The sequence below is a fragment of the Pholcus phalangioides genome, unplaced genomic scaffold (genome assembly GCF_987345545.1).
Source record: "Pholcus phalangioides strain wild (caught in Gottingen) unplaced genomic scaffold, Ppha-v1.0 ptg000039l_1, whole genome shotgun sequence".
Classification (NCBI taxonomy): Eukaryota; Metazoa; Arthropoda; class Arachnida; order Araneae; family Pholcidae; genus Pholcus; species Pholcus phalangioides.
Genome location: NW_028301625.1, coordinates 17307093 through 17320412, shown reverse-complemented (window position 1 = coordinate 17320412; position 13320 = coordinate 17307093). Strand labels below are relative to the sequence as shown.

Genomic DNA, 13320 nt, shown 5'->3' with positions numbered 1-13320 from the left:
CACAACAGCAGTGCTCCCAACACAGGGTCGGGGTACCCGGGGAAGATTTCACGTATAAGTAAAAAGTTTTCATTTCCAGGGGCCCTTGATGGATCTCATTGTTTTCTTGCTGCTTTAACGTTGAAAAATTTCGATAGCGGAAGCAAAAGATATATCCAGTCTGGGGCCCCACCAAAAGTAAGCGAATTGGTGTCCCGGGTAATTGGTTGGGGGGTCCTGGATTTTATTCGTTGGTAAAAGGAATACAAATGAAAATTTTTCATGGCACTCGCTCCGGGGGATGACCGACAAGCTTCCAAGTCGGGGGCCCCATGTTTACAGGTTTCATTTTGGGTGCCCTGGATTTTATTTGTTGGTAAAACGAATACAAATGAAAATTTTTCATAGCACTCGCACCGGGGGATGACCGACAAGCTTCCAAGTCGGGGGCCCCATGTTTACAGGTTTCATTTTGGGGGCCCTGGATGAATCTCATTCTTTTCTGTTGTAGAATTTGCAACAGCGGAAGCCCGAGATAAAGCCAGTCTGGGGCCCCACCAAAAGTATGCGAATTGGTGTCCCGGGTAATTTTTTGGGGGCCCTGGATTTTATTCGTTCGTAAAACGAATACAAATGAAAATTTTTCATGGCACTCGCACCGGGGGATGACCGACAAGCTTCCAAGTCGGGGGGCCCCATGTTTACAGGTTTGATTTTGGGGGCCCTGGATGAATCTCATTCTTTTCTGTTGTAGAATTTGCAACAGCCGAAGCCCTAGATAAAGCCAGTCTGGGGCCCCACCAAAAGTATGCGAATTGGTGTCCCGGGTAATTGGTTGGGGGCCCTGGATTTTATTCGTTGGTAAAACGAATACAAATGAAAATTTTTCATGGCACTCGCTCCGGGGGATGACCGACAAGCTTCCAAGTCGGGGCCCATGTTTACAGGTTTCATTTTGGGGGCCCTGGATGAATCTCATTCTTTTCTGTTGTAGAATTTGCAACAGCGGAAGCCCGAGATAAAGCCAGTCTGGGGCCCCACCAAAAGTATGCGAATTGGTGTCCCGGGTAATTTTTTGGGGGCCCTGGATTTTATTCGTTCGTAAAGCGAATACAAATGAAAATTTTTCATGGCACTCGCACCGGGGGCTGACCGACAAGCTTCCAAGTCGGGGGCCCCATGTTTACAGGTTTCATTTTGGGGCCCTGGATTTTATTCGTTGGTAAAACGAATACAAATGAAAATTTTTCATGGCACTCGCACCGGGGGATGACCGACAAGCTTCCAAGTCGGGGGGCCCCATGTTTACAGGTTTGATTTTGGGGGCCCTGGATGAATCTCATTCTTTTCTGTTGTAGAATTTGCCACAGCCGAAACCCGAGATATAGCCAGTCTGGGGCCCCACTAAAAATCTGCGTATTGTGTCCCCGCTACTGGATGTGGGGCCCTGGATTTTATTCGTTGTAAAATTGATAAAAATGAAAAATTCTCACAGGGGGGTGTCCGACAAGCTTGCAGGTCAGGGCTTCATGGAAATGTTGGCAGGTTGTAATTCGGTGCCCCTGAATGTATCTCATTGATTTTTGTGGTTTAACATTGTAAAATTTGCAACACATCGGTAGCCCAAGATATATCCAGTGTGGGGCCCCACTGAAATTCAGCGAATTGAATCTGGGGACCCCCATGGGGAAGTTTTCTGGGGATACTTGATGAATCTCGTTTGTTTTTTGTTGCTTTATTATTATTTTCATTAAAATTCGCTTCTTCAGTAGGCTGGTGCTTTCACACGTCCCTTTCCCCTTTTCCATAGCACGCTGATGAAGTGGGACGAAATAAACAAGATATGTCCGGGAGAGAAGTGGGGGGGGGGGGGGGTTGGCCGCCAAAGGCGGCAGGGGGGCAGAGCCCCCCTAGTATACTATATAATTAATAATAACATTGAAAGAATTTTCTAAACACAGTAATCCATTGAGTTAAGCAAAAAATAATTAAATTGCAAAAGTTGGTTTTTGTTAAAATGTAAGAAATATTTATTGATTAATTAGTATGGGGAATAGTGTTAATTACATTAATAACCATTTTATTTTAGTTAATTATTAGAAGTTTGAATGATTTTTCAGAAATTTCATTGTTTTTAATGTTAATATTATTTAAAACAAAAAAACCTGGTTTAAACCAAAAAAAACCCGGTTTTTTGGTTTTTTTACCAACCCTGGGTGCTAGAACCAATTTATTAGTCCCCATGGCAACCTGGCACCTGAGATTTGTCCAGTCCTGATATATTTATATACATAATATGGAATCTGAAGAATATTTTATAAAATTTTAAGTATTGGAAGACTTGAGAGACAGTATCTTATTTATGATTATGTAACGGAAGAACCCATATATGTCAGTTATACCAAATTACCTGAATATTAATTTTTTTTCCAGATACTTGCTGCTGGGCAATACCTCAACATAGCTCGATATGTTTATAAGGACCATACTGGGACAGAACGGTAAATATTGAATGTACATTGGGTTTTTTTGCCCCCACAACTTTCAATTCCGAACAGAAGTTAAATTTTTCAAATCACACTTTTTTATGTGATATTAAACAAGTAGAAGTGAATTTATATAAAAACATTTTTCATTCTTCCCCCTTCCCCACCTGTGTTTTGTAAATTTTTATGATTATGTGCCTGACTTACTGAATTCCATGTTAAGTCTAATACATTTTGTATTGAATTTTTCTTGTATCTTTTATAACTATATTTTATATGTCTTTTTGAGGTATTGAAACAAATAGACCCTCGGTTGCAGTATCATTGCTGGTGTCGTAATCTGTCACCCTTTCACATTGTGTGAGAGCTTGGCAAATCACCCTGGGACAATTGAATAGCACACATAGTGTGGACCTAGCTCAAGACAGGCACTGATATGAAGAAAACATTTGGGAAGGGGAGAGCCTTGGTATTACCAAACCTCCTGTATGGCCACCGTGGTGGTCAAGTGGCCATAGTGACAGACTCACATCGCAAGGACCCGGGCTCAAGCCCAACATCATCGCTACAGTGGTGGTCAGCTGAAGTTGGTTTTCTGTGGTTCCCAACTTTGAAGCACAAATGCAAACTGATCTCCCCGGTAAAAAGTCTCGCCACAGAGAGCAACAGGCCTACAATGGTACAATTATTCAATCATCACACTTCACTCATAGTTAGAAAAATTGATAGCAAATGGCAGCACTGCACATAACAAGCATTACACAGAAACAAACCTCACATTAGGTACACAAAACACGTACACACACATTCCTGCATGTACCAATTCATTAGAAGTTCCGCAGAGGAATATGGACAAGGTGCATATGTGGTTCAGCAGTAGTAGACCTTCTGTATATATATATATATATATATAGCATTCAAGAGCAGGAAACATGCAGAGGATCATATACTCATGAGTTTTTTGGGGAGGTGGGCTCAAGTGACACGAGCTACAGGTTCCAGCAACTATGATTAAAGGGTTACACAAACATGCCATTTAAGGTTCTAGCATGAATTTTATGGAGTTGTGCCTTCATGTATGTCATTTACAACATACTCTACATAAAGTATAACATAATTAGCTGATTTGCTAGGATATTAATTTGTGAAAGCAAACAAAAGGGTTGAGTTAAATGCATGTAATTATTCATTTTCAACTGCTTGTTCCTGTTGAAACTTTTCAGTGTGACTCTCTTGTATATTTTTAGCTATGTACTTTATTAATGTATCAAAAGATTTTAAGTCCTATATACTCGTGTGTCAATATACCCACATAACTAAAAAAATGATCTCTTATGATATATAATTGTTAATGTATTAGATTGGGGGGAATTTTAAAAAATGTTGACGTTCAACACATATTTCGGAAAAATATAATTCATTTTATATTATGAGGTATTAAAAAATAAGTAAAAAAAATAAAATATAAAGAAGAGCAAGGTAAAGAGCTGAGGATTGGTTGATCATAAAATTTAATTACTCTCATGAATGTTTTTGCTCTCATTTCAACAGTTAAAAGTACATTATACCGCAGAGAATAAAGAATAAAGAAATATTGATTCACACATATATCATCAGTAATATGGTTTAATGCTATCATAAATACTCATTTGCATTTTCTTCACTTGAATTTCACTTCTGCGGTATTTAATGTATTAAATTAATCAACTGATCTTGTGATTTTTTTCCATATAGAACTTGGGAAGTTGCTGGTAGGACTACCCCACAGAAGGAAAATAATGCTGATTGTAAGTTTTTCATTTTTAGGTATTTGAATTGATGCATTTTAGTCAGGGCTTAATAAATTGAAAAATTCAGGTACCAGTTGAATGACCAGCTGAGCATATAATTTTTTTCGAGAAAAATTGGGAAATATGTCTTCTCTTACCCCCTTATTTTTGGGTGCTTGGCATGTCAAAAAAAGTACAAAAGACTGGATTCCACGCAGAGAAGAAGTCTTCATCTGCATTTCCACTTGGTATCCAGTGTACCTCAGTAGTTTTTGGAAAATCTAACGCAATAGCTATCTTAAGTGGTTCATACCCCGGAGATCAAGATGGAAATTATACCTATGTTTCATCATTTGGGAAATCAATTGTTGATTTTATTTTTTGCCCATTACAGTTCGCAATAAATAACATAATAAACTTTGAGGTCAAGCAATTTTTTTACTCTGACCACTTTCCAATTGTTGCCTACTTCCTCTCGTTGTCATCTGCACATGTTTTCCCTAGCAACAACATTGAATCTAAGCTACGGTGGCGGCCCCAATTTACCGAAATTTTCCAAAATACCTTTTCAGATTGCATAGCTCACACATCCACTCACCAAATCACAGACTCCAATGCTGATTTTGAATTTTTCAAAAATAGTGTTTTTCATGCAGCAACTCTTGCAAATATGCATCAACGGGTTAAAAAAAAACATCGTAAATATCTTAAATCTCCCTGGTTTGACTTGGAATGCCGCATTTTAAAGCGAGATGTGAGATATACTCTAATAAAAGCCCGACAGAGAAATTGCCCCGAACGTTTCACAAAATATGTTCAACTGAAAAAATCTTTCCGTTATTCATGTACCCGCAAAAAACACATATTTCCAGGAAATCCACCATAGAATACAAAATGCAACTAATTCCTCTGAATTTTGGAAAGCTTTGAACATTTTTAGACGAAATACATATTTTAACCCCTCAATAATTTCTAAACAATGTTGGTTCGATTATTTCTCTAATCACTTTGCGGCCCCCCTCAACAGCTAACCTAACCCACTCCTTTGCCCACCCTTACTTTAATAACTCTTGCAGTTTTTTAGAGGCGTCCATCTCAGTTACCGAATATTTTTCAGTGCTCTTGTTACTGAAATGTAATAAAGCCCCAGGGAACGATAGCATCTCCAATGAATTCTTGACGAATTTGCCTTCTGACGGACATACATTCCTCATTAATTTGTTTAATTTCATTCTGGAAAGCAGTGATTTTCCTAGATTTAGGTCCGAAATAATAATCTCACCAATTATGAAAAAAGGCTCTCCGTTGGACCAGAGCAATTACTGAGCTATATCTCTCTTGAACTGCACCTCATAATTTTTCTCCTTTATACTAACAAAAAAGCTATATCATTGGTCGGAACAGAACAGGATCCTTCCTGAATCTCAAGGCGCATTCCGTAAGAACAGGGGTTGCACTGATCACATTTTCACACTTAGCTCTGTTGTTCAACTCCATCTTCGAAAACCCGCTCGCAAAGTTTTTGCATGTTTTGTTGACCTAAGTCAAGCCTTCGATTCTGTTAATCGAAGCATTTTGTGGTGGAAGCTCTCTGACCTAGGAGTAAGCCATAAAATTATTAAAATTTACGATCTGCTTTTCAGTGATGCCCATGCAAGAGTAAGAAGCACTAATGGGTTAACAAAATCTTTCTCTGTAGCCAGGGGAATTTTGCAGGGCGAACCTGCCTCCCCCCCCCCTTCTTTTTCCCTTTTTTTAGCTGACATTGAAAAATATTTTTGTCAGCCTCATGTCCATGGCATTTCAATTAACTCCACTGAACTCAACATCCTCCTGTACGCAGATGATATTGTAATACTGGGTGATTCAAAAATAAAGTTGCAAAAAAAATCAATCTTCTTCTTTAAATCTAACCACCTTACTGTTAATTTAAACAAAACAAAAATTGTTGTATTTAGAAAGTCTGCCGTCTCGCAAAAAATACTAACTTTTTTTGGGGTAATGTTAAACTCGAAATAGCCAGTAGCTATGTCTACCTTGGCTTTCCTTTTTCATCTTCAAGAAAATTTTCATTAGCAGCTAATTTCATGATTAAAAAGGCTTTTGCGGCCATGAACCAACTACTTGACTTACTGCGTAGCTCCAGAAACCCCTCGCTGTGTGCGGCATTCAAATTATTCGATAGCCTTGTACGATCTACTCTGTTATGCTGCACCAGTTTGGGGTTGCTGATATGCTGGAAAGAGTCCATTTCTGAAAACGTTACTAAATCTGAGCAAATATTGTCCTGGTTATCTTGTTAGACTTGAGCTTGGTTGCCGCCCCATTGCCATTCGAATGTGTAACCAACTTATCATGTATTGGCTTAGGCTTCAAAAAATGGATGAAATCGTCTACCAAAAATTTGCTTTCTTGAACTCTGCCGGCACACAGATTCGGAAAACTGGGAAAATTCAGTCAAGACCCTTCTGAATAACTGCGGTCGACCTGATATCTGGTGTACACCCACTCCTTACCTCACTCCAGTAGTTCTAACATCCCTTACTAATAATTTTACTGATATCTCTCTCCAAGAAGACAGATCTCGATTGTCTGCTTCGACATTATTTCATTTTGCCAATAATTTTGAATTTTCGCTGTTCCTATAGTCTTCTCTCCAATCTCCCCCTGGCAGTTCCGTAAGAATATGGCCAGGCTTCGCCTTTACCCTTTTATACTTTATACTAACAAAGGTATATTGCACAAATTTAACCCTGATGAACCTTGTCAGTATTGCAATCAACTAAATAGCTACAATGATCTTTTTCACCTTCTTAAGGAATGCACATTCTTTGCCCTTCAAAGACATACTTGTATCTCTAAATAACTTTGCCATACCTACTCTCGATGAAACTTTTATCTAATTTTTAGCAACTCCTCTCCTTCTATGTGTCTACATTTTTTTTGATTTATCGAGTATATATCAAAAATTGTATTTTTCTTGGGGCAGTAGTTTCGATGCCCTTTCTGTTGTTTGCTCCCCATCTCTGCCCAGGTAACATTCTATTTATTTATTTATTTTATTTATTTTTTTCCAATCTATCTGGATTTGAAACTATATTATGCTTGTATATTTCTTGTGTTCAAACCTTATGCATTTGTTCCTGTCTTGTGTGTATATCTCCAATAATTTAATCACTAATATTTGTACTTGCCATCCACTGGTGTACTGATAGGCACGATTGTGCAAATCATTAAAGGTTCAGTTCAGTTTTGGAAAATCTTTTTTTTAACTGCTTAGTGATTGTTCATTTTATAACTTTTGTCCATCATAATTAAACTAGCTATTTAAGCTTTTATTATTTTTTAATGTGCTACTTTTGAGTAATCCCTATTTTTCTTGTTCTGTTGTGCTGTCATAATTTGTTTTAATAATGATTGGTGTTGATATTCCATGTCATAAATAATGCATATTTATCGAAAAATTTTGTTTCAAATTCAGGTGTTGGGACACTAGCTGTTCTGCGACGTATGCTGAAATATGACTGTTTGGTGTTGGTGAAACAGTACAGACCACCCCTGAAGAAGTACACATTGGAGCTACCAGCTGGTAACTGACTCAAAATTTTCATTTGGCCAAAAAAAAATTGGTGAATTTTAATAAGTTTACATTCATTGGGAAAAACTTGTATTTCTTTTGGCTATAAAGTTAAAAAAAAACAAACTTTTTCATATAACCCTTTCACATTTTGTGCGTACAAACGGGGGGTTGCTTTTTCTCACTGTAGATATTCTTTTCTTTTTTTAACCCCATGGAGTTCAGCCCTGACTTTAATGATAAAACACCTAATGATGTTGGTGCTATCTTTTATGACAGCAGGTCATTTCTAGTCATCCTGCATACAACTTTGAAATCTTCTGGCCATTTGCATCATCCTTTTCATGTCATCCTGGGCCATTTTTCAACATGGTAATGCCTGGCCTCTTATGACTGGCATATCTCTGTATAGCCCTCCTCCCTCATGGTCTTCATACAAAGATGGTGTGTCTGGTATTATAGAATACCATAAGTATCATCTGAGATAAGGCCCCTTTATATGTACAATCTTCCCTGCACACCTGGAGCGGGATGTTCTTGTGTGAAGGATCTGAGATGGTTAGAAGCATGACATTCCAAGAGCGTGTTGTTAAAAAGACACATTCTTACTTGCGCTCTTTCCTGTATGAAAGAAGGCCCCGTTCTGAATTGTGTGTGTAAAGGAAAGTGTGTGGCAAAATTCAAATGCTTTTGTGTGGCGTGTGGAGTTTTGGGAACACAACACTTTTTTTGTTTTGTTCTTGGTCGAAGTTTTTCCCCTGTTGGCGGATCAAAATTTGGTTGTTATTTGTTTGGAAAAAATATTGATTTTTCCAGAAGCATATTACTACTACAGGGATCGTTAATTTCGATAATAATTCATTGAAACTACTGTTATTAATTCAAGATAATTTATTAAAACCTATTCTATAGGTTTTTATTTCAATCATTAAAAAATAATTTGTGATCATGAATTTTTTTTTGCTTCAATTCAGCTTTATGTAGATGTTACTGTAATTAGCTCTTAACTGCATTTTCTGAATTTAATTGGTTATAATTGAAATTAGAATTTTAGCAAAGAGAAGAAACATATGATGCCATTTGCAAGTACGATTATATATATTTTTTCTCAAATTATTGATACGGTGTATAGCCAATGTATATTTTTTTATATTACAAACCATATCACCAGCCAGAAAAATGGATGAAAATAATTTTCTATCCCCCTTCTCTAAATTACGGTGTTATTTCGTAAAGCTTTTATTAAGCTGTCTTATTTTACAATACAGAGTTGGGGGGGTTGGATTTAATCAGTAGAGTCCCCTTTTTTAAACACTATCATTTTTAACATTCAGGCATTCATATAATGGAATTTCTTCCTACAACCAATCCTCAAACCTCTTTAAACCTTTTTTTTTCTCAGTGCGTTCGAGTCAGATTTATACTTTTAGAGTTGCCAACTGCTACCAATAGTCCGTAGTGGCTATGAACAGCCGAAATTAACTATGGAGCTACGAGAGACACTCTCAATATTGGGGAAATCGGTTCTAAAATATTGGGTGTGTCTGAGTTTCTTGTGGTGTTTTACTTATTTTCATTATTTTTTTTTATAAAATTGCATCGACCTTTGCCGTAACGATAAATTCGTATACACATGTGAGAAAGTTTGAGAGAAGACAAACTGAGCCAATCTGTTTTGTCTGTGTGCGAAATGCAATTTGTAAAGCCACATCTAAACCCACTGCTCTACCAGCACTTACAGCAGAACGCCTCTGCACAAAGCTCATGATGTCACTGAAGCCACCCATTCATTGCATGTATGTACAACAAAAAAGGTAAAGATTTTGCATATGTCTGCCTGCTTTATCCAGTGGCTGCAAGTGAAATAGACGACTTCAGTAACGTCAAAGCTTTGCGTGAAGGCTTTCTGCTACAGAAGGTGTTAGCTCTACTCAATGCCCAAACGCACTAAAACTTGTTTTCTGTCAAAACCGCCCCACAATGTGGGCTAAAAACAGGTTCTTGAATGATTCAGTGTGGCGGGTCTGGACCCGGCTTCATTTGCATAGTGCATGGTCGAACTCGCAGATCATCATAATCTTTGGTATCCCATGTAGGAAAAGCTTAGGCAATTTTGCCCATTACTCTAGTACCAAGTAGTGTAACATGAATTGCAAGTCATGCGTTTGTGAAGAAATATCATTTTGTGAATTACCAAAAGTTTTGCAACTGGCATAGGGGATGTGAGGTATGGTGTCTGTTACCATATTGTTGAGCCCCTTGAGTGGGATTATGGTATAACTGCAAACCGATATGGGGGGGGGGCTATCAAAATAGAGGAGGTTGCTTCTATCTGTGGAACCCTTTATGGTGCACTACCCTTTAAAGTTGGAATTTCAACAAAAAAAAGTTGTAGGCTGTCTACTTAGGCCTAAAGGAGTAAGCAGGTATAATTTTGCAAGGATTGCACTTACCGTTTTGATTCTGTGGGTGTTCCATAAGCTGGAACACTGCACCACTAGAGCTCAGAGAAGTGCGTCTAAGCGAGCATCACAGTGAAGCACGTAAATGAGTAGAAGCTTTTGTATATGTGAATGAAAAAACACTATTATACCTGTTAAGCAGATTTAGCATGACCAATGGTGCACCACGGAGAGGCCTGCTACTTTACACCAAAAAATTCTTATATGATTTTTTATGAAATAATGAAATAAATATTTACAGTTCTTATATACATACAAGTCTGTGTGCAAAAATATTTAAAATCAGTATTTTTTGGCTTCATGAAATTTTTCGAAGGATGTTAGACCCTTTTGGTGAAAGCACAAACCATTCGCTATCTGAAGGCAATTTCTCAAGTAATTTTAGTGCTTCTGGAAGACTTGGCAGACCTCTCTGCGCCATTTACAGAATAATTAATAATTAATAAAAATTAACTACAATTATATTTACAATACAGAAAAAATAAGCTATGTATATATATTATAAAAAATATCTACCCAATTTTTTTTATATAAAACGTACAACAGCGAGAGCAAAATAATTCTCATGCAGCTCTAAGTAAAGATGGCTCAAGCTACTGATAAAATCATCCCTACCTGATACCTCCCCACAAAATTCCAGAGGATTACATTTCCTACAAATGGAATATATATTTCTTGTTTTTTTTATAGACAACCAACCCTCCCTCGCAGCATTTGACAGCTTGACTTCATTTCCCCCAAAACAGAGAAAAACAGAAAACGTAAACACAGATGTTTCCTCTTGTCATCGCATTCGGTTGTGTAATATGATACGAGCTAGTGCCCCAGTGTTCCAGTTAATGGAACATCTTATTTTATTCAATGATTCTTTATATGTTTCCTGCATAAAAAATTAAAAATAATGTAGAATAAATAGTTTAGAGTACAGTCAACGATATAACATAGAAATTTTTTTCAAGCAACCTTTTTTTGTATAGCAAAAAAAAAAAATTCTTGTAAATATGAGGATTTTAAATAACACGTTCAGCTGAAGATCATGGATTGCCTTGTATGGTGGTGTCATTTGTGATTGAAAAGGAAAGTTCAAAGTAAATGGTAAACCTATTTTTAACCATTTATAATTGAATTTAACGGTTTTAGAAGCTAGTCAAGTTGGGTGTTCCATGCAGTGGAACACTGAGCAACAAAGGGTTAAAAGAAAAAGGAGCAGAAATGTTCTAAAGATATGACCGAGCTCGCAGAACTTGTGCCGGAAAGAATGTTTTGCCGTAGGAGCTCTGATACGAAGAAAATGGGGATGGGGGTCTAGGGTTGCTAGACGTCTGTATATATGGCTCACAAGGGCATATGCAGGTTGGGATTGCATTGAATATTCATGAATTATTAAGGGACTCTGCAACTTTAGAACGTTTCGGGAGGTGTGGGGGAGGGCTCATGTGCCTGAGGTTTGAACTTTAGGGATTAAAATTTAAAAAAAAAATGCATTTTTGAGTGATTACTTTTTTTTTGTACTATGATTACGTTGTCCTAGGGGCTACCCCCTCCCGATTAATTATTATGTTACTAATTATGTTACTTAAAATTATATAAGTTATCATTTCTTTAAAAAAATTATAGCAGTAAAAAAAGTTAAATACTGAAAAAATAAGAGATGAATCACTGAAAATGTAATATAATCACTGTATATTGTACAATTTTTTTTTTTTAAGCGATAATGAAAGAAGACGATGCCGGGAATGAGAGATTCGTCTTGGTTTTGCCCATAGGGCTGGTTTGCCTTTAGACGTATGATTTTGAGTTCACAATTGAACTTTTTCTGCCTTTACACACACACTTTTGACGGCAGTTCTGAATTTATTTACAGTTATCGTGCGCAGAAGCGTACATGTAAAGGGGCCTTCAAGCTAGAATATCTCTTCAAAATGGAAAGTTTTGGAAGATGGAAGAGGGCTGGGCATAATGTGTGTCCTGTTATCTGTAAGTCAACTTTGACCGTTCAGGGCCGAGAAGAAAGATTGCATCGGTGACTTTTCTTAATAGACTATGACACAACCACCATCAACTATTAATAATAAACAGACTATGAAATTTTTGTATTTTTTATTGCCAAAGAGACTCATTAAACTTGTTTTCTGATCAATTTTCTCCATTTTTAACTACCTGTTCCATATTACCTCCTTCCTCCCAAAAAATCATTTTTTATAAATACCTTTTTCGGACATGTATTTCTTCGTAAATACCACAGATTTATCAATGCAACAACAATAATCCAAATTTCATAAAAATACAGGTTTCATGTTCCTATCATCTTTTAAATTAGAATAATAAAAATATTTAATAATATCTGCACTTCCAGTATTATATTTCTGATAGTGTGACTTTGTGTGTGTTTGTTCTCAATATAAATAGACAATTTCATACTAATGCTCATGAAATTTTACATGTATACCAAACGGGATACAACTTAATCAAGTTGCTTTTGAAGATTCATAGCTATTAATTTTTGTTACAGCTGTTATTATTTTATTAATGTGACAGATAATAATTTGACAGTAAAATAATTATAATCACAGGATATTTTCTTTATTTTCTATCTTTCTTGGTCATTACAATGTTGCTAACAGTTCAGATTTGCTTAAACCTGTAGAGAAGTTTACATAACAAAACTTTTGTGTCTAAGGGTGTGAACATAGTGCATCTGTATTTCCGATTCTGGAAACCCGTGCCATCTCTGATTGGTTAAAAACCTGAATTTAAACTTTTTTAGCTTGAAATTTGGGTTTTTGACCATTCGGAGACAACACGCTTTTCCAGAATCGGAAATACGAACACACTATGTTCACATCTTTACACAGGAAGCAGCTTCAGCAGCAATTTTATTAAATTGTGGTGGTTGGGTGGTGCAAAATACCAATGCTATTGGATGTTCTATATAAAACAAATTGTAGTGAGGTGTTTTCTAAAATAGATTTTCTTAGATAGAAAGGAGATTTTTTGATCAGAATATTGAATATCATTTTGTAGTAGTTTCAGTCTCTTCAGAAAAT

The 13320-nt window shown here is 36.7% G+C and overlaps 1 protein-coding gene across 3 annotated transcripts in view; it reads left to right on the top strand.

The window, feature by feature from the left end:
- LOC149065637 (ADP-sugar pyrophosphatase-like) overlaps positions 1-13320 on the top strand; it is a 55133-nt gene that overhangs the window by 34424 nt on the left and 7389 nt on the right. For all 3 annotated transcript variants that reach the window (XM_089253425.1, XM_089253423.1, XM_089253424.1), the window contains exons 3-5: positions 2413-2480; positions 4200-4252; positions 7716-7823. In XM_089253425.1, coding sequence (XP_089109551.1) covers positions 2413-2480; positions 4200-4252; positions 7716-7823 — 229 coding nt within the window. The remainder of the gene's footprint in view (positions 1-2412; positions 2481-4199; positions 4253-7715; positions 7824-13320) is intronic.